Source organism: Salmo salar, chromosome ssa03 (assembly GCF_905237065.1).
Source record: "Salmo salar chromosome ssa03, Ssal_v3.1, whole genome shotgun sequence".
Classification (NCBI taxonomy): Eukaryota; Metazoa; Chordata; class Actinopteri; order Salmoniformes; family Salmonidae; genus Salmo; species Salmo salar.
Window position 1 is genome coordinate 41,465,333 of NC_059444.1, and position 26,664 is coordinate 41,491,996.

Here is a 26,664-nt window from a genome sequence, read left to right on the forward strand (position 1 = left end):
TTCATGTATATATGAGCTATTGCCTGTCAAGCAGGCAGAAATACAGCCGGTATGACGAGTTTTGCATCGATACACATGAAAACATGAAATGACCCCAGGAGTCGATAGATTATCGCTCAGAGATGGAAAAAAAACTATAACATTCAAAATGGGTATTTTACGTTGAGCAATGTGAAAAAGGATATGTGAAAGTTAATGCAGCTGGTGAGTTTGAGGAATGATTGAAGTACAGGTAGCCTAGTGGTTAGAGCATTGGGCCATTGAGCATTAACCGAAAGGTTGCTAGATCAAATCCCTGAGCTGACAAGGGAAAAAAATCTGTCGTTCCGCCCCAGAACAAGGCAGTTAACCCACTGTTCCTAGGCCGTCGTTGTAAATAAGTGTTCTTAACTGACTTGCCAAGTTAAATAAAGGTAAACATTTTTTTGATTTAAATTGTTTTCCACATGTGTCAAATACAATTTGATTTAATTTGAGGGGAACAAAGCAAAATGCAGTAGATCTGGCTTCGAGGCCCAGAGTTGAGTTTGAAGGTCCTAGAGGCACAGTTCCTAAAAGCTTAAGCAATTATTCATGAATCGCCATCTAGTAAGCTTAATACATTATAGAGAATTTTTTAGAACATCATAGGCATAGTTGATCTCAGACTATGGTTAATACCACTAATCCTTGTTAAGAGCCTGCTAGTAATTATTTAAAGTGCCTTTACTGTTCTGTTGTCTGAAACCTGAAATCTGTTTATTATTCGTAGCGTACTGTTTAGAGCGTTGGGCCAGTAACCGAAAGGTTGCTAGATCGAATCCCCAAGCTAACAAGGTAAAAATCTGTTCTGCCCCAGAGCAAGGCAGTTAACCCACTGTTCCCTGGGTGCCAATGAAATGGATGTCAATTAAGGCAGCTCCCCACACCTCTCTGATTCAGAGGGGTTGGGTTAAATGCGGAAGACACATTTCAGTTGAAGGCATTCTTGGTATGGATTGCATCACGCGCCGCTGCAGCCAATTGTCTGGTCCGCTGGTGCCTCCCTGATCTTAGCTCCAGCAGCATATGTTGGAAAACAACAAACCAACGAGCCACCTAGTAAAACCTTGAAAAGGGAAGTGTTGCAATAGCTGCTGGGTGTTTGTGTTCTTCCTGAGGCCACGCTAGTGTAGGAGGGAGAGGCGTGTGAGGCCCAGGGAGAGGTTTGTGTCCCAAATGGCACACTATTCGTATGTAGTGGATTACTTTGACCTGTTGTGTAGGAGGGAGAGTAGAGGGAGACACGCACTCACACACATCTGGACAGTGCCCTTGCCCCCTCCGCCTGTTGTCTACTTTTTCCAGACAAGGGCATCAAATTAACTGTGTGGTCAACCAACCGTTTCATTTTCACTTAACCTTTATTTATACAGGTTAGTCTAATTGAGATTAAATATTTTTTTTACAGTAAGACCTGTACAGTGTTTATGGAACCAGGCATGCAGCCAGTGTGGCTGGTGGATGAAAACAAAAGTCTGAGTGGCTGGTGAATATGGCTTCATACCAGCCACATTTTCAGTGCAGGTTTATTTAACTCATTCATGTAGATATTATCTAAATGCATTCATAGTAGATGTAGGCAAGTATCTACATGCACTACATAAGAGTGCTGATGTTGGAGTTTTCTTGTTGAGTAGGTGAGTGAAGTGAATCAGAAGCTCCATAGCTGCCGTTATGTAGTTGGCTTGCGGTTTCTTTTGGAATCTTCTTCCAGGAGGATCATGTCAGGACAACTGTACAGCTGCAGCTCCCCAGCATATTTTGGGGTTTTCATGTTCTGAAGTGTTATTATATTCTGTAATATTATTTATATTCTGTAATATTATTTATATTAAAACCTTATCAGACAGTTTCATAATGTCTCTCAACTTTACCTTATAAATAGATTGTTAAATTACCGTAATTTCCGGACTATTGAGCGTACCTGAATATAAACCGCACCCACTGAATTTAAAAAAAAAAGTATTCTTTCGAACATAAATAAGCCGCACATGTCTATAAGCCGCAGGTGCCTACCGGTACATTGAAATAAATGAACTTTACACAGGCTTGTAACAAAACAGGCTTGTAACAAAAATAAATAGGCTTTAACGAAACACGGCTCATAACAAAAAATTTAAAATTAGCAGTAAACAGTAGCCTACCAAGAAAGTCATTGCTCCAGACCAAGCTCCCGTGCAGCAGCTCTATTTCCTTTTCCAACAGCCAGATCAATCGCCTTCAACTTGAAAGCTGCATCATATGCATTTCTCCGTGTCTTTGCCATGATGAGGGTGACAAAATGACTACCGTAATCAGAATGATGGGAAGTTTGAGCGCGCTCAATTTAATCTAAACGGTAAACAAAAAAGTTGTTTAACCTTAACCCGTTAGGCAATTTCATTGGTCTAATGAAAGTTTCATGCCGCCCAAAAACTGAGCACGTCACACAATATTATTATTATTATTATTATATATATATTTTTTGAAAGCGGGAAAAATCCATGTATTAGCCGCGTCATTGTTTAAGCCGCGGGGTTCAAAGCGTGGGAAAAAAGTAGCGGCTTATAGTCCGGAAATTACGGTACAGAGCTTTTTGTCCTCTTTCTAATGACAGACAATGTAACCTAAATTCTCGATTGACTTTAAGGATTCTAGAATTGTAGTCTAGGTTCTAGAATGACCTGTATCTCCAGACAGCAGATTGTAATGGACAAAGTGTTTTTTTTCTATTAGTTTTGCTAAAGTTTTATGTGCTATTTCAACAGATCAGTTTGCTCCAGCACCTACAGAGTTAACCTCTCACAGTCTACAGTAGATGACAGTTTAGGAATATATGATTATGTGTTAGTTTCTAATTCACGAAGATATTATTTCATTACTTGTTATTGCTGTGTTATATGATCCATTGCTGGCAATTCAGTGGTTTGCTCCAGCACCTACAGAGTTAACCTCCCAGCATGACTGTCCTATGACTCAATCCCGACCTTTGATTTTTAACTCTCTGTCTGTTGTTAGTTGATCACCTCTGTTATTTCTTCATGCACAGGAGAGGTGGTACAAACAACAATTAAAGCCAATTAAGTTTGAATTCCTTTTCCTTTGCATGGGGATTCTGCTGTTTTGAGGAATAGAACTACATCATAGTTAGCTCTCCTAATGGCTGTTCGACTCTGTCAGTGGTGGTGTGAGATATTATTGATCAGTGGAAATCTTCAGTCGTGATCCTTTTGTAGATTATACAGTACCTCCGAGGCACAGACTTATCTCCATGTGTCTCTGTGAGTTAGTCCAGCAGCCCCTGTCTGTCTGTCTGCCTGCCTGCCTGTCCGTGTGTGTGGCTGGTTTCCATGGTAACTCCATCGGTTTGCGTGATGTTCACAAAACATCTCCTCTTTGTTTTTTTCCCAAGTTGATAGGAAGGACTCTTAACAGCTAGGTTGCTCCCCAAATGGCACCCTATTACCTATGGGTCCTGGTCAAAGGTAGTCTACTATATAGGGAATAAGGTGCCATTTGAGCTCAGGCAGCCCTAGACTAGACTACCTGTGGTGTTATGGATGGAATAGGATACCCCTCGACTGTTCATGAACTCTCTTACATCTGTGACGGTTGTCCCTGTTCTCCCTGTTTGTGTTCTACACCGTTGTGACATCGGAGGTATTATTTGTTTGCATGCTCAGTCATAGCAAAAACTCAATGTTGTCATCATAGATTCTGGTACAGGTGAATCATGATTTGTCTCTGGAGGGTAACCAGATTTCTACAGATGGGCATGAAGTTATATGATGAAAGCCTAACCACCACACTCAGCCACTGCTGTGTGGTAGGGTTGAATATTTTCCTGGTATTTTACAAATGTTCCATCCCGAGAATAAATCACTTTGCAATCTACCTAAACCAACCATGTTTTTAGTGGCATTAAATTGGAAAATTAATAATGAGGCAAATAGCAGTACTTTGGCTGTTTTTAGTTTTAATCCGTTTTTTTGTGAAACGCACCAAACAAGCTGTCGACCTAACCCTCAATGGATACAGCGAGCTGCGATATCATACATAAGAGATGTCCTGCTTAATCTCTGGCCCTTTGCTCTGCAAGTCTACACCGCAATGGAATACCACCATCATGACAATCAACGTGTTCCCAAGGATAGGCTTCTAAACCAAGGAAGGGTGGGAGTAGAGGAGGAATTTGGAATCAGATGAAAAAACAGCCCTTCAGAACATCTCTTCCATCTATTATGCATGGCAATGTAGAAAGCATAAGGATGAGTTACAGGCTTGTACCCAATACATCTGAGTACTGACAACCCTGCTTGATTTGTCTGAGACCTGGTTTATGGAACAGGATCGCGACTCTGTTGTGGAGCTGCATGGCTACACAATTGTTAGAATGGACCGAAAAAACAACTCTGGTAAGGGAAATGGTGGTGGAGTTTGTGCATTCACCAATGAGAAATATTGCAATCCTGCCCATATTACAACAAGGTCTGTACTAAAGATATTGAACTCCTTGCTCTAAACCTACGGCCATACTATCTGCCACAGGAAATAAATCAGGTCTGCTTTATTTATTGTTTACATAGACTCCTCCGCTGACACACTCATAGCTGCCGACTTGATTCATGACCTTGTATCCCAGGCTGAGACAGAGTCACCTGAAGCAGTAAAGCTAATCATGGGAGACTTTAACGTGTGCAATCTATCTCAACATTTACAATCATGTCAGCAATATGTTACCTACCCGAACTGAAGCCTGTCTGGACCTCCTGTTATGGTAACATCCCATGTGCGTATTTTTCCAAGGCACTACCCAATCTTGGGGGTTGGGATCATAACATGGTTCAGCTCATCCCAGTCTACAAAGTGCATCTGCATCGAGAGAATGCTAAAAAGGTAGAGATTAAAAGCTGGACTCCTGAAGTGACTGAAGGTTGCTTACTTTTTCTGTGGCTTAACCAACAAGGCTCGTAATTTAACAATTATATTGATATTTACAGATGGCATACAAGATTTTTATTAAGGCACATGAAAGTTCACATGTTTGAGAAGGCATTTCTGCCACAAAAACACATTTTGATGACATTTTTTTTTTTACGTTCAAACGGTTCTCCTGTGAAGTCGTGACTTACGGCATACGCCTAGTTTCCTGAATCGGGTCACATATTTTCAAGCATAGTGGTGGCTGAATCATTTTGTGGGTATGAGTTTTCAGAATAAAAAATTCACGGAATGGAGCTAAGCACTGACAAAAATTGAGGAAAACCTGGTTCCATCTGCTTTCGACCAGACACTGGGAGATGAATTCACCTTTCAGCAGGAGCTCTAACCTAAAACACAAGGTCAAATCTAAACTGGAGTTGCTTACCAAGAAGTTGAGCGACCGAGTTGAAGTTTTGTCTTAAATCTGGTTGTCTAGCAATGGTTTTCTGGAAATGACAAACAATTGGAGAGAGCTTGAAGAGTTTTGAAAAGAATAATGGGCAAATGTTGCACAATCCAGGTGTAGAAAGCTCTTCAGCCATGTTCACATTGGCAGTTTGAAGTGACTCAAATCCTATTGATTTGCATATCTGATTCGAATCTGTTCTTTTTCCTGCAGTCTGAACATCCAAAAACCACATGGAATCGGATATTTCGAGCCACATTTCAAACCACCTTCGTAGGTGGTTTGAAGTCGGATACAAATCTGATTCCTGGCCATGACTTGTCTGAACGGTCAAATCTAATTTATTTGAAAGTCTTCTTACGATTTGATTTTGAACATTCAAAGCAACTGGGAAACATCCATGGCAGGCATTGTCACCTTAGCTTGCTACGTAACTTCTGAGTGATAGGAAGCACGAGCACCACCACCAATCAGCCTACACCACTGCACACAGACCTGTCGTTACTGTGACAACTACTTTAGCCTTGTTTGCAAATGACTGCTACCTGAACAAACACACACATCCTATTTGGTCACATGCAACTTGCTATTTGGACAGTCCGTAGTCCAAAACAGATTTGAAAAACAAAACTCATTTGAGCATTAAGGCCTGCAGTGCCAAGCAGCATTATAAGGCTGCGTTGAGACAATGACTTATCAATGATCCAAGCCCAGCTCAGTTAATCCCAGATTTATACTGTCAGCACTGAGGCGGTGTGCCCTAGTAGGATGTCTACTGTGTGCAGCTCACCCTGCACTAACATAAATAACATGAGCATATCTACTTCTGCTATGCTTCCCAGTAAAGCAATGAAAACAAGTAAGCATCCCGGAAGAAAAGTGCTCAAATTAGCCCACATTAACATATGTAGCTGAAGAAACAAGGTTAATGAAATCAATAATTTGCTAGTAACAGATGACATTCATATTCTGACTATCTCTGAAACTCACTTAGATAATACCTTTGGTATAGTGGTAGCAATACAAGGTTATAACTTTTACAGCAAATACAGAAATGCCAATGGTGGCGGTGTTGCTGTTTATATTCCGAACCACATTCCTGTAAATCTGCCTCACCAAAAGCCCATTCTTGTGGGAAACTGCTATAGACCACCAAGTGCTAACAGTCCGTATCAGGATAACGTGTGAAATGCTTGATAATGTATGTGATAGCAACAGAGGTATATTTTCTGGGTGATTTTAAATATTGACTGGCTTTCATCAAGCTGCCCACTCAAGAAAAAGCTTCAAACTAACCAGTGCCTACAACCTGGTTCAGGTTATCAGTCAACCTACCAGGGTAGTTCCAAACAGCACAGAAATGAGATCATCAACATGTATTGATCTCATCTTTACTAATGCTGCAGAAATTTGCTTGAAAGTAGTCACCAGATCCATCTGATGTAGTGATCATAATATAGTAGCCATATCTAGAAAAAACAAAGTTCCAAAGGCTGGGCCTAATATGGTGTATAAGAGGTCATACAATAAGTTTTGTAGTGATTCCTATGTTGTTGATGTAAAGAATATTTGTTAGTCCGTGGTGTGTAATGAAGAGCAAACAGACCGATGCACTTGACACATTTGTGAAATTTCTTATTCTAGTGACTAAGAAAATGGCTGTAAAAACTGTTAAATCCCCGTGGATTGATGAGGAATTAAAAAATTGTATGGTTGAGAGGGATGAGGCAAAAGGAATGGCAAATAAGTCTCTCTGCACAACAAATAAGTCTCTCTGCAAACCTATTGCAAATTGAGAAATCATATGACTAAACTGAATAAAAAGAAGAAACTACACTGAAACAAAGATGCATGACAATAAGAATGATAGTAAAAAGCTTTGGACCACCTTAAATTACATTTTGGGACAAAAGGCAAACTCCGCTCCATCGTTCACTGACTGATAATGCCAACTACTTTAATGTTTTTTTTTCATTGGTAAGATTAGCAAATTTAGTAACAAACTGACACTACACATCCAAGTATATCTGACCAAATTATGAAAGACAAGCATTGTAATTTTGAAATCTGTAAAGTGAGCGTGGAAGAAGTGAAAAAATTATTGTTGTCCATCAACAATGACAAGCCACCGCAGTCTGACAATTTGGATGGAAAATTACTGAGGATAATAGCGGACAATATTGCCAATCCTATTTCCCATATTTTCAATTTAAGCATACAAGAAAGTGTGTGCCCTCAGGCTTGGAGGGAAGTAAAAGGCATTCCGCTACCTAAGAATAGTAAAGCCCCTTTTACTGGCTCAAATAGCCGACCAATCAACCTGTTACCAACCCTTAGTTAACTTGGAAAAAATTGTGTTTGACCAGATACAAGGCTATTTTACAGTTAACAAATTGACAACAGACTTTCAGCATGCTTATAGGGACGGACATTCAACAAGCACAGCACCTACACAAATGACTGATGTTTGGCTGAGAGAAATTTATGAAAAAAAGATTGGGTGCTGTTTTGTTATATTTCAGTGTGGCTTTTGACATTATCGATCATAGTCTGCTGCTCAAATCCATTTTAATCCCACTTTGTAACACAACAAAATGTGGAAAAAGTCAAGGGGTGTGAATACTTTCTGAAGGCACTGTGTATATAGTGCACTACTTTTGACCGGGGCCCAGGTTGTACTGTTCCAGTTATCAACACTAGTCACTATCACCACAGTGGACTGCATTAGATTCTCAATTAGGAATGCTTGGCTCTGGCTGAATGAGATGTCCATCCCAAATGGCATCCTATTCCCTATGTAGTGTACTATGTTGGGAATAGGGTGCCACTTGGGATACGACCAGCCTGGTCAAACGCATTCAACTATATAGGGTGCATGGGCCCTGGTCAAAGGTAGTGCACTATAAAGGGAATAGGCTGTCAGTTGGGACAGTGTGTCCACACTCCACAGCACACTGCTGGGAACTGTTTGTACTCTGGTTCCCTGGCTGCTCCTTGGGATCATTTACTGTCCCTCCCTGTGTATGTAGTCAGAGCAGCAACAGTGATCATGACAGATCAACACGATCCGGAAATGTCTTGTTTGGAAATAAGTGTTGCAATGACAGGTTTCAGAGTATGTACAGTATGTCTCAATGTTTTCCCACACAGACTCTCTTTCTCTCACAATTCAATTAGGCTGTCATTGTAAATAAGAATCTGTTCTTAACTGACTTGCCTAGTTAAATAAAGGTTACATTTAAATAAACATTTCAATTCAATGGGCTTTATTGGCATGGAAAACATACACTGAGTGTACAAAATATCAAGCGCTCTTTCCATGACATAGACTGACCAGGTGAAAAGATCCTTTTATTGATATCACTTGTTAAATCCACTTCAATCAGTGTAGCTGAAGGGGAGGAGATAGGTTAAAGAAGGATTTTGAAGCCTTGAGACAATTGAGACGTGCATTGTTTCAATTGGGGGGGCTGCAACTCAATATTAGGAAGGTGTTCTTAATGTTAGTTTTGAGTACTTTAATAGTGGGTTAGGTCTACTCTATACAAAATTAGCATACCTCCTGAGTCTCATCCCTGTTTCAAACCTGGTAGTTTGGCTGATGGGACTACCAGCTCTCTGTAACCTAGAGAGCATAATTTACAATGATGAAAAAATATAAATTCAAATTCTAAGATTTTACTGAGTTAGTTCATATAAGGAAATCAGTCAATTGAAATAATACATAAATCAGGCCTTAACATGACTGGGACTAAAGATATGCATCTGTTGGTCACAGATACCTTAAAATAAAAAAAGGTATGGGTGTGGAACAGAACCTGTCAGTGTCTGGTGTGACCACCATTTGTCTCACGCAGCGCAACACATCTCCTTTGCATAGAGTTGATTAGGCTTTTAATTGTGGGCTGTGGAATGTTGTCCCACTACTCTTCAATTACACTGCGAAGTTGTTGGAGATTGGCAGGAACTGGAACACGCTGTCGTACACATCGATCCAGAGCATCCCAAACATGCTCAATGGGTGAAATATCTGCTGAGTATGCAGGCCAGAGAAGGACTGGGACATTTTCAGCTTCCAGGAATTGTGTACGGATCCTTGCGACATGGGGCCGTGCATTATCATGCTAAAACATGAGGTGATGGCGGTGGATGAATGGCACGACCATGGGCCTCAGGATCTCATCACGGTATCTCTGCGTTCAAGTTGGCATCGATTAAAATGCAATTGTGTTCATTGTCTGTAGCTCATGCCTGCCCATACCATAACCACACCGCCACCATGGGGCACTCTGTTCACAACGTTGAAATCAACAAACAACTCGCCCACACGTCACCATGCACGCTGTCTGCCATCTGCCCGGTACAGTTGAAACTGAGATTCATCCGTGAAGAGCACAGTTCTCCAGCGTGCCAGTAGTCATCGAAAGTGAAATTAGCTTCCCTGAGATGGTTTCTGACAGTTTGTGCAGAAATTCTTTGGTTGTGCAAACATTGTTTCACCAGCTGTCCGGGTGGCTGGTCTCCGGCACGTGTCCGGGTGGCACGCTTCCTGAACTTGAGACATCTGTGGCATTGTGTTGTGTGACACAACTGCACATTTTAGTGGCCTTTTATTGTCCCTAGCACAAGTTGCACCTGTGTAATGAGCATGCTGTTTAATCAGCTTATTGATATGCCACACCTGTCAGGTGGATGGATTATTTTGTCAAAGGAGTGATGCTCACGATGAGGGATGCAATCAAATTTATGCACAAAATTTGAGCGAAATAAGCTTTTTGTTCATATGGAACATTTCTGGGATATTTTATTTGAGCGCATGAAACATGGGACCAACACTTTTTACATGTTGCATTTTATATATTTTTTCAGTGTAGTTACTTAAATTACAGCCTCCAGCCCCATGCCAAATAAGAGTAGAGTTGTCATCCGTTTTGGAATAAAATGTGGGAAGCAACCAATGACAGCAGCCCTTAGTAGAATAGTGCTTACAGCCAATGACAGTGCTCAATACTAAAATGTGTGTAATAACAGCCAATGATGGCTCTCTATATTATAATGTGGGTAACACCCAGATATGTGGTTGCTGAACCAACTGTCTGCAGAGAGGCATGGGTTTCATCAAACCAAGATACTGTAGATACATAACCACATATTTTGCTGTGAAATTGTTTCTTCTCAATCCAGACTATTTTAGTCTATTTTTATTCTAGGCCTTGGTCTCTTTGCCCTAAAACTGGTTTTGCAATGAAGGTTATATTAAAGATTACACAATTCACTTACTCTGAACTATGCATAGCGTACTATACAACCATTTCATGAAGTAGCTGTTTGATAGATAAAATCTATTGTATTTAACCCTTAGCCAAGCTAACAATTGGCTCATTCAACCCCCTCCTCTCCCCTGTCACTATTCCCCAGGTGGTTGCTGTAAATGAGAATGTGTTCTCAGTCAACTTACCTGGTAAAATAACGGTAAAAGAAAAATAAATAATCAATGTTAGTCAGTTAAGAATAATTCCCCATTTGCAGAAATAATGAGCTGGCCAAGATATCATCACTATTCTTATTAATTAGGCTACATATAGCATCTTAATCAGACTTATGTGGCTATTGCTGTTCACTGTCTACACTCATTTTATTCACATTCAATACAACACAATAATTGCCCCTGAGGGGATAAGTACAAAAGCTGTATTGAATTGAAATAAAGATATGTATAAGTGAGGTAGGGCCTGTGAAGGTTTTCTTAATGAACTTAGTAGGCTGTAGCAAGCAAACAAACAATAGCCTACTGCAGTTTATTTCTTGAAATGGTTGAATGTAATTTATAAAAAGCTCAACTCTTGGGGATATGATACATTACAGAGCCGAACTGATCATTAAATGAATGTGCTTGACAAAAAAAAAAATATATTCCCAGGAGGTAAAAAAATGACATTGCATGAATAGGATATAATGTGCTCACTCAGATTATTCCTCAAAAGTGGTTGGTTGTTGAATCTTCTTTATTGAAGTCCATAGAATTTAGATGGACAACACACCAAAAAATATGCAGACCAATAAATGTCTTGACAGAATATTTTTGATGTGCAATACTATCGTTGCCAGAATCCCATCTCTAATCAGTTTGTCTCCTCCCCTCCACTTCTCTCTCCTCTCTTCCATTCCCCTCTCCTGCTCCCCTGAAGTCTCCCCTGGAATCTGCTCCAGTAAGGACATCCGGAACAACGTGACCAACCTGCGCTCCCTGGAGAACTGCACAGTGATTGAGGGCCACCTGAAAATCATCCTCATGTTCAAGACCAAGCCCGAGGACTTCAGGGGCCTAAGTTACCCCAAACTGACCGTGGTCACAGACTTCCTCCTTCTGTTCAGGGTCTACGGCATGGAGAGCCTCAAAGACCTCTTCCCTAATCTCACTGTGATCCGAGGTAACAACCTGTTCTTCAACTATGCTCTGGTCTTCTTTGAAATGCTGCAGCTCAGGGATATCGGTCTCCATAGTCTGATGAACATCACCCGAGGAGCGGTGAGAATCGAGAAGAACCCAGACCTCTGCTACCTCTCCACCCTGGACTGGTCCAAGATCCTGGACACGGTGGAGGACAACTACATCGTAGCCAATAAGAATGACCGGGAGTGCGGGGACGTGTGTCCCGGGGCGGCCAAGGGGAAGACCACCTGTCAGCAGACCACCATCAACGGCCTCTTCAACGAACGCTGCTGGACGCACAAGCACTGCCAGAGAAGTAAGTCACTGGGTTCTTATTTAGTTAATCCTTTATTTAATCAGGACGTCCCATTGATGTCAGAAGACCTCTTTTACAAGGGAGACCTGACTGTCTTTGGTTCTTAGTCATTTCTTTGTACGATGGAAGGAGTGTTTGTATTTAAATGCATGTAAAATTGCACACTAGGATAGATGTTTCCTTGTCTGCGGTTATTCCATGTTTTGGATACTCACTCTGTTTTTTTCCTGCCATAACCTCAATTTGGGAGAAGACCCACTGCCGTGCACAGGGCTTGTACTTGTTTTAATGTGTCAGATTATTTATGTTTTAGTGTTTTGCTATTTATAAGATCCCTGATCTACTTTCACTTATCTGATTGTGGTGAATCTGGAAGGGGAGAGGGAGGGCAGGGGAAAGAGAGGGGGAGCAATCGAGAGTGGGGGAAGTGTGAAAGAGAAATCGAGAGTGGGGAAAGTGTGTGTGTGAGAGAGAGGGAGCTCTCAGGTTGCAGTGATGTCGCTTAACATTCAAAGACCAGGTCTCCAGGGGAGTCAGATTAAGGAGAAGAGTTGTTAGAAAGCGAGAGTGGAGTGTGTGTGCGTCAGACGGAGTGTTGTAGTCTTGCCAAAACACTTACTCACTCACTCGTGTCCTTTAGCGTAGAAAGGCCAGCTGCAGAGCCAAGAAGTCATGTGCTAATAACTATTAGGGGTGTAACGTTACCGTTCGGAATGGGGGCCTCGGTTCGGTCCGTGCTGTGAACCCGAATGAATACATAAAAAAACACTAAGCCTATTGGCTATGCCTACGCTGTGTTGTAGGCCTGTGCCTCTTGGGTAAATATGAGCTGAAAAAACATGTTGAGGCTATTCCGTTAAAACAACTCGAGCCTATGCGCCCGTTGTACTTCAAATTAAAATCTTTATTGGTGCATTTCAAACTGTCCTTTTGTGAGGCACAGCCAGGAACTAGTTCTGTGTGATGGTGAGTGGTGGGGTCGATAAACCAGAATTGGAGGATCCTCCATCATCGTTTAAATCTACAATTTGGAGACATTTTGCTTCCCAGTAGATTACAACTGCGATGGACAGAGAGTAGTGGATAAAACGTTAACAGTATGACGCTCAATAGCCTTTGCAGCTGCCAACACCTCAAATATGTTGACACATTTAAGCCGACATCACCCCAGTATACCGGAACAAGACAGAAACGCAAAGAAACAACAACATAACACCGTCCCCCCTCTGCATTTAAGCAGCACTTGGCAGCTGATTCTTACATGGCCAAAGAAACTAAAGGAGCGATAGGTAGGCTGTTTATATTTTTTACAGTCTTTGGTTTATAGCCGAGGATATGCGCCCGTTTTCGGTGGTTGAGAATATGCGGTTTCAGCACCTCGTGAAATGCTTGAGCCACATTACAAACTTCCCTCTTGCACCCGTTTCAGCAAACGGGTAGTACCCACTCTGTATAAGCAGGCCAAAGCCAAAGTTTTCAATGAATTGGCCAATGCACTCTGTGTTGAGCTTACTTAACAATGACAGCCCATCACATTACCCCAGAGTGGGAGATGTACTGTGCTACAGACCCCTTTATCTGGCACTGAAGGAGTCAGGATCATGGTGCGTTTGTAACTAATATAGAAGTGGTAATTTACCACATATGGCTGGGAAATATCTACTTGAACAGCTCTCCAACTTGTAATTACTAATGAGAAACTCCTCCGGAGCACCCACTTCACCCACATGGTGACCTTTGACGTCACCTACTAAGGAAATGGCGTCTAAAACAGCATTTTCAGCAGTTAAATGCAACAACAAAACAATTTTAGAAAAAGCAATCTATTAAAAAAAAAAGTTTACTATAACTTATTTACAATCATAATGGCTGTACTTAATTTATGATTGACGGAGCATGTTGGCCATTAGCCAATCAGCGTTTCTCAACGAGTACAAATCACATGAATGCATCCAACTGGTATTTACGACTTCACAACTGGTAAATTCCCACCTCACATGGTTACCAATGCAGCAGCAGAGTGGAAACTTGAGAGGCCCAACCTAACAATCCTGTCACAACAGACAATGCTAGGAACACTGTGAATGCTGAACATTGTGAATAGCATTTAATTTTACTGCTGTACTGAAACCGAACCATGACCCCAAAACCGCAATACGTACCGAACCGTGTGTTTGGTGAACCGTTACTAACTATGGTTGAGTTCAGGTTGTATGTCAAAACTTTAACCATGCTCCTGAGCCCTGGGATTGATGCAATGCAGCCAAACATGCTGTGTGATTGTTCTGCTAGACCTGAGAGTATTGTCTCAGCCCCGTCACACATGACCTGTAGAGAGACGCGGGTGCCTCTACACACACACACACACACACACACACACACACACACACACACACACACACACACACACACACACACACACACACACACACACACACAGGTGATGATGTCACTACTTCTCTAGCCTTTTCATTTCCTGAGTATAGAATGAGACATGCTGATAGACTAGTAGCTACTGAACCTGAGAAACCCTGATTGCCTCCCAAATGGCACCCTATTCCCTCTACATTTCATTGGGCCCCCTATAGGGCTCTGGTCAAAAGTAGTGCACTATATAGGGAATAGAATGCCATTAGGGGCACACCCTGCCTGCTGCTAAGGCCCGTTCTCCTTCTGAAGTGGGTTTGTTGTGAAACCAGGAGCCCACCCATTCCACATTCACACAGTTCAATCAGCTTTCAGTCTGAGCTCGGAGAAGAATGTAACATATGGGTATTACTGAACCCCCTCTCTCTGCTCTGTCTGCCTGGACTGCAGCATTATGTAACACACTGTAGAACAAACACACACACATATATACAGTACCAGACAAAAGTTTGGACACAACTACTCATTCAAGGGTTTTTCATAATTTTTACTATTTTCTACATTGTAGAATAATAGTGACTGCATCAAAACGACTAAATAATACATATAGAATCATGTAGTAACTAAGTGTTCAACAAATCAAAATATTTGCCTTGATGACAGCTTTGCACACTCTTGGCATTCTCTCAACCAGCTTCACCTGGAATGCTTTTCCAACAGTCTTGAAGTTGTTCCCACATGCTGAGCACTTGTTGGCTGCTTTTCCTTCACTCTGCGGTCCAACTCATCCCAAACCATTTGATTGAGGTTGGGGGATTGTGGAGGCCAGGTCATCTGATGCAGCACTCCATCATTCTAATTCTTGGTAAAATAGCCCTTACCCAGCCTGGAGGTGTATTGGGTCATTGTCCAGTTGATAAACAAATGATAGTCCCACTAAGCCCAAACCAGTTGGGATGTGTGCCTTGAATTCTAAATAAATCACAGATGGTGTCACCAGCAAAGCACTCCCAAACCATAACACCTCCTCCTCCATGCTTTACGGTGGGAAATACACATGCGGAGATAATCTGTTCACCCAACCGCTTCTCACAAAGACACGGCGGTTGGAACCAAAAATCTCCAATGGACAGATTTCCACCGGTCTAATGTCCATTGCTTGTGTTTCTTGGGCCAGGCAAGTCTCTTCTTCTTATTGGTTTCCTTTAATAGTGGTTTCTTTGCAGCAATTCGACCATGAAGGCCTGATTCATCAGTCACCTCTGAACAGTTGATGTTGAGATGTCTGTTACTTGAAGTCTGTGAAGCATTTATTTGGGCTGCAATTTCTGAGGCTGGTAACTCTAATGAAATTATCCTCTGCAGCAGAGGTAACTCTGGGTCTTCCATTGCTGTGGTAGTCCTCATAAGAGCCAGTTTCATCATAGCGCTTGATGATTTTTGCGACTGTATTGACTAACCTTTGAGTCTTAAAGTAATGATGGACTGTCGTTTCGCTTTGCTTATTTGAGCTGTTCTTGACATAATATGGAGAAGTATAATAATATAGCCATGCATTATCATGCTGAAACATGAGGTGATGGCGGTGGATGAATGGCACGACGATGGGTCTCAGGATCTCGTCATTGTATCTCTGTGCATTGAAATTGCCATAAATAAAATGCAATTGTGTTCGCTGTCCAAAGCTTATGCCTGCCCCTACCATAACCCCACCTCCACCTTGGGGCGCTCTGTTCACAACGTTGACATCAGCAAACAACTCGCCCACACGACACCATACACGCTGTCTGCCATCTGCCCGGTACAGTTGAAACCGGGATTCATCTGTGAAGAGCACACTTCTCCAGCATGCCAGTGGCCATTGAAGGTGAGCATTTGCCCCCTGAAGTTGGTTACGACGCCGAACTGCAGTCAGGTCAAGACCCTGGTGAGGACGACTAGCATGCAGATGAGCTTCCCTGAGACAGTTTCTGACAGTTAGTGCAGAAATGCTTTGGTTGTGCAAACCCACAGTTTCATCAGTTGTTCGATAGGCTGGTCTCAGATGATCCCGCAGGTGAAGAAACCGGATGTGGAGGTCCTCGGCCGGCGTGGTTACACGTGGTTTGTGGTTGTGTGGCCGGTTGGACATACTGCCAAAATCTCTAAAATTGTCTTATGGTAAAGAAATGAAAATTACATTATCTGGGAACAGATCTGGACATTCCTGCCGTCAGCATGCCAATTGCACGATCCCTCAAAACTTGAGACATCTGTGGGGTTGTGTGACAAAACTGCACATTTTAACCTCTATGGGCTAGGTGGGACGCTAGCGTCCCCCCCGTGGTGCACTCCATCAACAGCAGGTGCATTTCAAGAGCGGCAAATTTGAATCCAAATAAATGTCAAAATTCAAATTTTTCAAACATACAACTATTTTACACCCTTTGAAAGATAAACATCTCCTTAATCTAACCACGTTTTACGATTTCTAAAAGGTTTTACGGCGAAAGCATAAATTTAGAGTATCTTAGGACAGTACATTTACAAGAGTTGTGTGTAATGTTTTGTCAATTCAAAGACAGGGTCACCAAAACCATAAAACCAGCTAAAATGATGCACTAACCTTTTACAATCTCCATCAGATGACACTCCTAGGACATTATGTTAGACAATGCATGCATTTTTAGTTCTATCAAGTTCATATTTATATCCAAAAACAGCGTTTTACTATGGCATTGATGTTGAGGAAATCGTTTCCCTCCAATAACCGGCAGTCAAGTCAGCGTCACAAATTAAATAATTAAAATTAGAAAACATTGGTAAAATATTATATTGTCATTTAAAGAATTATAGATGTACATCTCTTGAACGCAATCAACTTGCCAGATTTAAAAATAACCTTACTGGGAAATCACACTTTGCAATAATCTGAGCACTGCGCCCAGAAAAATACGCGTTGCGATACAGACTAGACGTCATGTTGGGGAGATCTAAAATCGAAAATACTATGTAAATAATCCATTACCTTTGATTCTCTTCATCAGATGTCACTTCCACGTATCACAGGTCCATAACGAATGTAGTTTTGTTCAAAAAAGCTCATCATTTATGTCCAAAAATCTCCGTCTTGTTAGCACATGATCTAAGCCAGCCGGACTTCTCGTCATGAACGAGGGGAAAAAATATATTTACGTTCGTTCAAACATGTCAAACGTTGTATAGCATAAATCATTAGGGCCTTTTTAACCAGAACATGAATAATATTCAAGGTGGACGAATGCATACTCTTTTATAACGTATTGGAACGAGGGTACCCAACATGAACTCGCGCGCCAGGTGTCTAATGGGACATCATCGTTCCATGGCTCTTGTTCGGTCAGATCTCCCTCCAGAAGACTCAAAACACTTTGTAAAGGCTGGTGACATCTAGTGGAAGCAATAGGAAGTGCCAAAATATTCCTCAGTCCCTGTGTTTTTCAATGGGATAGGTTTAAAGGCAATACAACACATCAGGTATCCACTTCCTGTCAGAAAATGTCTCAGGGTTTTGCCTGCCAAATGAGTTCTGTTATACTCACAGACACCATTCAAACAGTTTTAGAAAATTTAGGGTGTTTTCTATCCATATGTAATAAGTATATGCATATTCTAGTTACTGGGTAGGAGTGGTAACCAGATTAAATCGGGTATGTTTTTTTATCCAGCCGTGTCAATACTGCCCCCTAGCCCTAACAGGTTAAAGTGGCCTTTTATTGTCCCCAGCACAAGGTGCACCTGTGTAATGATCATGCTGTTTAATTAGCTTCTTGATATGCCACACCTGTCAGGTGGATGGATTGTCTTGGCAAAGGAGAAATGTTCACTGACAGGGATGTCAACAAATTTGTGCACAAAATTTGAGCGAAATAAGCTTTCTGTTTATATGGAACATTTCGGGGATCTTTTATTTCAACTCATGAAAAGTGGGACCAACACTATACATGTTGCGTTTATATTTTTGTTCAGTATACTTAGGAAAAGTCAAGGACTGATGGGGCATGACATTAACAATTGCAGAGTAATAAAACAATTAGTCATGAGCAGTCCAAATGACCGCCTTAGCGCTTCTAGTGTTAACTATGTGGTGACTGTTCCATGGGGTTTCTTTCAGAAGGTCTTTGTTCTGGTGTAATAATCTCATTGCGGTAGTGACTACTGAGCCGTGCTGTGCTGTGGTGTTGAGTGACAGTCTGTCTTTCATAGGGGATTGAGCACCACAGTTTCTGTACAGCAGCCGGCTTTTTAATGTACTTTAGTCAAATGGCATCCTATCCCCTATATAGTGCACTACTTTTGACCAGAGCCAAAAGTAGTGCACTACATAGGGAAAAGGGCCACAGCCCAACAATGAGACTCCAGCTAAATGAGTGTGAGCTGAATGAGCCAGAGGTTCCCAGGAGACTGGTATTTGACACGCATTATCAAATTATCTTCATTATCTTCCCCTCAGAGAAGATTACACACACACACACACACACACACACACACACACACACACACACACACACACACACACACACACAGCTGTGAGGGAGGGAGGAAAAGATAGTGGGTGAGGGGGAGAGAAAAAGACCAAGAGAGGGAGGAGAACATATACGGAGAGAGGGAGGGAGAGATTAGCAGTAGCAGCCTGTGTTCCAGTGTTACGGTTGGTGTTACGGTTGGTGTTCCGGTGTTACGGTTGGTGTTCCGGTGTTACGGTTGGTGTTCCGGTGTTACGGTTGGTGTTACGGTTGGTGTTCCGGTGTTACGGTTGGTGTTCCGGTGTTACGGTTGGTGTTCCGGTGTTACGGTTGGTGTTAGGGTTGGTGTTACGGTTGGCGTTCCAGTGTTACGGTTGGCATTCCAGTGTTATAAATGTGGTCCATATTTGAATAACTTGAACAGCAGGGTGCTTTACAGAATTACTTCTCTCTCTTGCTCGCACAGACCCTAAGAACTGTTGCAATGTTGGCTGGGTGTTATGTTACAGTCTTGATGTGTTGGTGAGTCCAGAAAGAGTCAGGTGAGGTGAATGGTGGTCATAAATATAGGCCTACAGATGGTCCAAATTACCCTAATGGGCGTCGCATACACTTGCCTCCACCAATCAGAGGCCTGTAGGCTGGTCAGGGACACTAAGAATTTCTTGACTGCTAACACACACACACACACAGCATAAATCACCCAACGTGTGTTTGACTGAAGATGTCCATTGTTTTTTCTAGCTTCTAGATAACAGCAGAGTGGCACGGTGGTGTAAGGGTGGATGTGTACACACCACTGCCCCCCCCCCCCCCTTCCCAGTGGTAGGCTGTGTGTATGTATGTATGTATGTATCTCTGTGTGCATGTGTATGTTTTTGTCTGTATGTCAGTGTCCACGTGTGTGTGTCCGTTGTGTGTGACACCTCTCTCCCCTGTGGCCGGCGGTGGTCTCCACACATCCCAGTCAAGTCTGTCTGGCACCAAGTCCATCTCCTCCTGGAACAATAGCAGTCCAAGTTCATAGAGTGTTCTATGCACGATTGTTTCCTGTCTTTGTGAGGCCAGTTCCTGTCCAAGGTTATGGATGGCCCCATGGGGCCGAGTGAGGGCCATCTCTCTCTCTGCATTGATGCTGACGGACTCTTTTACAACCAAAACACTGCCACCATGTGACCTTGTGTCTTGTCCCTTGAAAAGCAATGTATCTTCCTTTTGAAAAAACTGATTTGGAGGGAATCAAGGGATTGTTAGCCTAATTATTGGGTTTTTACCTATAGTAGCTCCTTGGTCTAAGGAAGACCTTGTCTCTTTGATTTGTTTCTTACATGTGGAGCTCTGGTGAGAGGTGAGCCAATTTCAACACTGCCAGGCAAGAGGGAATGTGTGTGTGTTCATTAACCTGCCTGCCGTAGTGTTGCCGACTCTTCCTCCTAAAACAGGATATGTGTTTGAAAGCCAAGCCAGCCCTGTCCAAGTCAAATCAAATCAAACTTTATTTGTCATGTGCCGAATACAACAAGTGTAGACTTTACCGTGAAATGCTTAGTTACAAGCCCTTAACCAACAGTGCAGTTGAAGAAGAAGAAAATATTTACCAAGTAGGCTAAAATAAAAAGTAACACAATAAGAATAACATTATGAGACTATATACAGGGGGCACCGGTACCGAGTCAGTGTATGGGGGTACAGGCTAGTTGAGGTAATCTGTACATGTAGGTGGGGGTGAAGTGACTATGCATAGGTAACAAACAAACAGCGAGTAGCAGCAATGTACAAAAGGGAGGGGGGGTCGATGTAAATTGTCCGGTGGCGATTTTATGAATTGTTCAGCAGTCTTATGGCTTGTAGGTAGAAGCTGTTGAGGAGCCTTTTGTTCCTAGACTTGGCGCTCCATGCCACGATGTGAATCACTCTCTCCATTTTCTTGAACTCTTGTAGAACTCTAACTCTTCAAAGAACCTTTCTAAACCTCTTGAAAACTGTCTGCAGAATAAGAAGCGTTCCATATCATTTTGATTGACGGGTTTAATCTGTTGCAATTGTTTGTGGCAAACAACTTCGGCTGCTCAGATCTGCAGAAAGAAAAACATGTCAGGCAGGAGTGGATAGATGCACTACTAGGAACAACAGGATTGCTGCGTCCCACCCTAGTCAACAGCCAGTGGAATCGCGTGGCGCGAAATACAAATACCTCAAAAATGCTATAACTTCAATTTCTCAAACATATGACTATTTTACACCATTTTAAAGACAAGACTCTCGTTAATCTAACCACATTGTCCGATTTCAAAAAGGCTTTACAGCGAAAGCAAAACATTAGATTATGTCAGGAGAGTACCCTGCCAAAAATAATCACACAGCCATTTTCAAAACAAGCATATATGTCACAAAAACCAAAACCACAGCTAAATGCAGCACTAACCTTTGATCTTCATCAGATGACTCCTAGGACATTGAACAAAACATGCATGTATTGTATAACAATCAAGTTTATATTTATATCATAAACCAGCTTTTTACATTAGCATGTGATGTTCAGAACTAGCATACCCACCGCAAACTTCCGGTGCATTTACTAAATTACTCATGATTAACGTTCACAAAATACATAACAATTATTTTAAGAATTATAGATACAGAACTCCTTTATGCAATCGCGGTGTCAGATTTTAAAATAGCTTTTTGCCGAAAGCACATTTTGCAATATTCTGAGTACATAGCCCGGCCATCACGGCTAGCTATTTTGACACCCACCAAGTTTGGCCCTCACCAAACTCAGAATTACTATTAGAAAAATTGGATTACCTTTGCTGTTCTTTGTCAGAATGCACTCCCAGGACTTCTACTTCAACAACAAATGTTGTTTTGGTTCCAAATAATCCATAGTTATATCCAAATAGCTCCGTTTTGTTCGTGCGTTCAGGTCACTATCCGAAGGGTGACGCGCGAGCGCATTTCGTGACAAAAAAATTCAAAATATTCCATTACCGTACTTTGAAGCATGTCAAACACTGTTTAAAATCTATTTTTATGCTATTTTTCTCGTAAAATAGCGATAATATTCCAACCGGGCGACGTTGTATTCATTCGAAGGCTGAAAGAAAAAAATGGAGAATTCTCATGAACGCGCATCTCCAGTGTCACTGTTCCCAGGCTGACCACTCACAAATTCGCAAATACTGCCCCCTAGCCCCAACAGGTTAACAAGCCAGTGTCATGACTCTCTCTCCTTGGTGAGGATCAAAGGTGCCAGATCAGCTTGGCACATGGCGGACAGGTAGCCCAAAGGTGAGGAGAGAGGGAAGTTTGGCCAGTTTTTATGACTTAAAAACTGGTCGTAAATAACTTGCAGAAACTCTCCCTTTGTTTTTTTTAGTATGAGAAGGAAAAGAAATGCCTGTGTTACAGAGAGAGTCTTACCCAAAACAATCAACACTGGGAAAATATATTTCAACATCTGAATGTTGGGAATGATGAGAGATGCAATATGGAAAATGAATGTCTATTTTGTGATGTCATTAAAAGTGATAGAAAGATGTCGTAACGGGAACATTGTAACTTGAAGAGCTTGTACATAGTGTATATCAGGTTTACATCTTGTTAATACAATGTGAAGAACGATTAAACTATTTTTGAAAATATAAAAATGTCATTCCAAATGAGAAATTGTATTTCATGCAAACTTGTGCCCAGTCAGTAGCCACACCCAAGTGAGCTCAGAGTTCGTGTCAACATGACGGAATGCCCTCCAAGGCCAGAGTGATTAAATGGACTTGCTAACGAAGTTTACATTAGACCAAATCATGCTGGGTTGCTGCCGGTGTGTAAAGTGGTCCTAGCTGTACCCTGAATAATCAATCATTGAGACCAGAGAACGTGAGGCCGTGGTCCACGCGTTGAAATGGTAGGAAACTTTGTAAACCAGACCAAAACATGCACCGTCTGCAGCTGTGCATGTAAAGTAGTCGAGGACATTTGACCAAAGACGAAAGGGAAGAACAGATCCCTCTGAACTCTGTGTGGTACATCTGAAGTATATCCTAACGAACACTCCAGAACAAAGGAAGCCTACAACTAAGTAGGACATTGTGACCTATGGTGGACAACCAGAGAATTAGATCTAACCACTTCCCATAGAACCATCGAGTTCAATAGGGAGAAGACCGACATCTATGCGTAAATATCGCATTGCTACTGGCGACTTAGACAGGCATGTCAGCCAGTCCATTGGGTTTTTAAATTTGCATTTCTTTCCCGAATGAGCGGTCGTTCATGTGCAAAGTATTCATATTCCCGTGATTGTAGCTTCCAAATGTATGTATGATAAGTTGACTGTCTTTGTCTCTCCCTCTCCTTGCATAACCCTCCCTTTCCATTGTGTAACCGAACAGTCATGCTTTTGTTAGACCACTATGGATCTGTTTTCATTGTATTATGTACATTTGAAGTCGGAAGTTTACATACACTTAGGTTGGAGTCATTAAAACTCGTTTTTCAACCACTTCACAAATTTCTTGATAACTTCTTACGGATCATTGGGATGCTAGCGTCCCACCTCGACAACATCCGGTGAAATTGCAGAGCGCCAAATTCAAATTACAGAAATCATAATATTAAACATTCATGAAAATACAAGTGTCATACATCATTGAAAAGTTTAACTTCTTGTTAATCCAGGCACTTTGTCAGATTTCAAAAAGGCTTTACGGCGAAAGCACACCATGCGATTATCTGAGGACAGCGCCCTGCACACAAAAGCATTACATACATTTTCCAACCAAGCAGATGCGTCACGAAAGTCAGAAATGGCGATAAAATAAATAACTTACCTTTGAAGATCTTCATCTGGTTGCAATCGCAAGGGTCCCAGCTACATAAGAAATGGTCCTTTTGTTCGATAAAGTCCTTCGTTATATCCCAAAAAAGTAAGTTTCGATGGCGCACTTGACTCCGTAATCCACCGGTTTCCCTCGTTCAAAATGCATACAAAATGAATCCCATAAGATACCAATAAACTTCTTCTAAACAAGTCAAACAACATTCCTAATCAATCCTCAGGTACCCTATTATGTAAATAAACTATCAAATTTAACCTCTCTAGGGTAGGTGGGACGAAATCGTCCCACCTACTCAACAGCCGGTGGAATCCCGTGGCGCGATATTCAAATACCTTAGAAATGCTATTACTTCAATTTCTCAAACATATGACTATTTTAAAGACAAGACTCTCGTTAATCTAACCACACTGTCCGATTTCAAAAAGGCTTTACAACGAAAGCAAAACATTAGATTATGTCAGCAGAGTACCCAGCCAGAAATAATCAGACACCCATTTTTCAAGCTAGCACATAATGTCACATAAACCCAAACCACAGCTAAATGCAGCACTAACCTTTGATGATCTTCATCAGATGACAATCCTAGGACATTATGTTATACAATACATGCATGTTTTGTTCAATCAAGTTCATATTTATATCAAAAACCAGCTTTTTACATTAGCATGTGACGTTCAGAACTAGCATTCCCACCGCAAACTTCCGGTGAATTTACTAAATTACTCACGATAAACATTCACAAAAAACATAACAATTATTTTAAGAATTATAGATACAGAACTCCTTTATGCAATCGCTATGTCCGATTTTAAAATAGCTTTTCGGTGAAAGCACATTTTGCAATATTCTGAGTAGATAGCCCAGCCATCACGGGCTAGCTATTTAGACACCCACCAAGTTTAGCCCTCACCAAAGTCAGATTTACTATAAGAAAAATTTGATTACCTTTGCTGTTCTTCGTCAGAATGCACTCCCAGGACTTCTACTTCAATAACAAATGTTGGTTTGGTTCAAAATAATCCATAGTTATGTTCAAATATCCTCTGTTTTGTTCGTGCGTTCAAGACACTATCCGAAAGGGTAAAGAAGGGTGACGCGCCTGATGCGTTTCGGGACAAAATTTCGAAATATTCCATTACCGTACTTCGAAGCATGTCAACCGCTGTTTAAAATCAATTTTTATGCCATTTTTCTCATTAAAAAGCGATAATATTCCGACCGGGAAACCCTGTTTACGTTCAAAGAGAGAGAAAATAAAAACATGGGGTCGCCTCGTGCACGCGCCTCAGTCTCATTGTCCTCTGATCGACCACTTACCAAAGGCGCTAATGTTTTTCAGCCAGGGGCTGCAAAGACATCATTCAGCTTTTTCCCGCCTTCTAAGAGACTGTGGGAGCCGTAGGAAGTGTCACGTTACAGCAGAGATCCTCAGTTTTGGATAGAGATGATCAAGAAGGCCAAGAAATGGTCAGACAGGCCACTTCCTGTAAGGAATCTTCTCAGGTTTTTGCCTGCCATATGAGTTCTGTTATACTCACAGACACCATTCAAACAGTTTTAGAAACTTTAGGGTGTTTTCTATCCAAAGCCAATAATTATATGCATATTCTAGTTACTGGGCAGTAGTAATAACCAGATTAAATCGGGTACGTTTTTTATCCGGCCGTGCAAATACTGCCCCTATCCCCAACAGGTTAAGACAGAGAATACCGGAGACCATTACCGGAGATAAATAACGAAGTACGCACACTCACCGGAACGCGCTACAAACACTACAGCCAAAATGGGAGCCAATTAGAAAAACTACAAATTCTAGCTAATTTTTCAAAAAACAAGCCTGAAACTCTTTCTAAAGACTGTTGACATCTAGTGGACGCCCTAGGAACTGCAATCTGGGAGGACTTCCTTTTATATTCCCATTCCCAGCTATTGTAATCAGAGGTGAGCTGAAAAAATAATTTCTGGATGGATTGTCCTCGGGTTTTCGCCTGCCATATCAGTTCTGTTATACTCACAGACATTATTTGAACAGTTTTGGAAACTTTAGAGTGTTTTCTATCCAATACTACCTATATGCATATCCTAGCTTCTGGGCCTGAGTAACAGGTAGTTTACTTTGGGCACCTCATTCATCCAAACTTCCGAATACTGCCCCCTAGCCCCCTTTTTTTTTACATCCACAAGTCTGGTTAATCCTGGGGAGCAATTACCAAATGCCTGAAGGTACCACGTTCATCTGTACAAATAATAGTACGCAAGTATAAACACCATGGGACCACGCAGCCGTCATACCGCTCAGGAAGGAGACGCATTCTGTCTCCTAGAGATGAACGTACTTTGGATAAGTGCAAATCAATCCCAGAACAACAGCAAAGGACCTTGTGAGGATGCTGGAGGAAACGGGTACAAAAGTATCTATATCCACAGTAAAATGAGTCCTATATCGATATAACCTGAAAGGGCGCTCAGCAAGGAAGAAGCCACTGCTCCAAAACCGCCATAAAAAAGCCAGACTACGGTTTGCAACTGCACATGGGGACAAAGATCATACTTTTTGGAGAAATGTCCACTGGTCTAATGAAACAATAATAGAACTGTCCTAGCGCCCCACATCAAAATACTTTTTCAACCCAGCACAGGCGTAAAATAAATCACAAATAGCGATTAAATAAATCACTTACCTTTGAAGAGTTTCCTCTGTTTGCAATCCCAAGGGTTCCAGCTACACAATGAATGGTTGTTTTGTTCGATAAAGTCCTTCTTTATACCCAAAAAAGTCAGTTTAGTTGGCGCCATTGATTTCAGTAATCCACTCGTTCAACATGCATACAAAC

General features: G+C 41.7%; 1 protein-coding gene across 1 annotated transcript in view; it reads left to right on the plus strand.

Annotated features, from left to right (window-relative positions):
- LOC106600510 (insulin receptor) overlaps positions 1 to 26,664 on the plus strand; it is a 95,704-nt gene that overhangs the window by 12,433 nt on the left and 56,607 nt on the right. Inside the window, exon 2 of the mRNA XM_014191920.2 lies at positions 11,578 to 12,138. Within this exon, the coding sequence (XP_014047395.1) occupies positions 11,578 to 12,138 (561 nt within the window). The remainder of the gene's footprint in view (positions 1 to 11,577; positions 12,139 to 26,664) is intronic.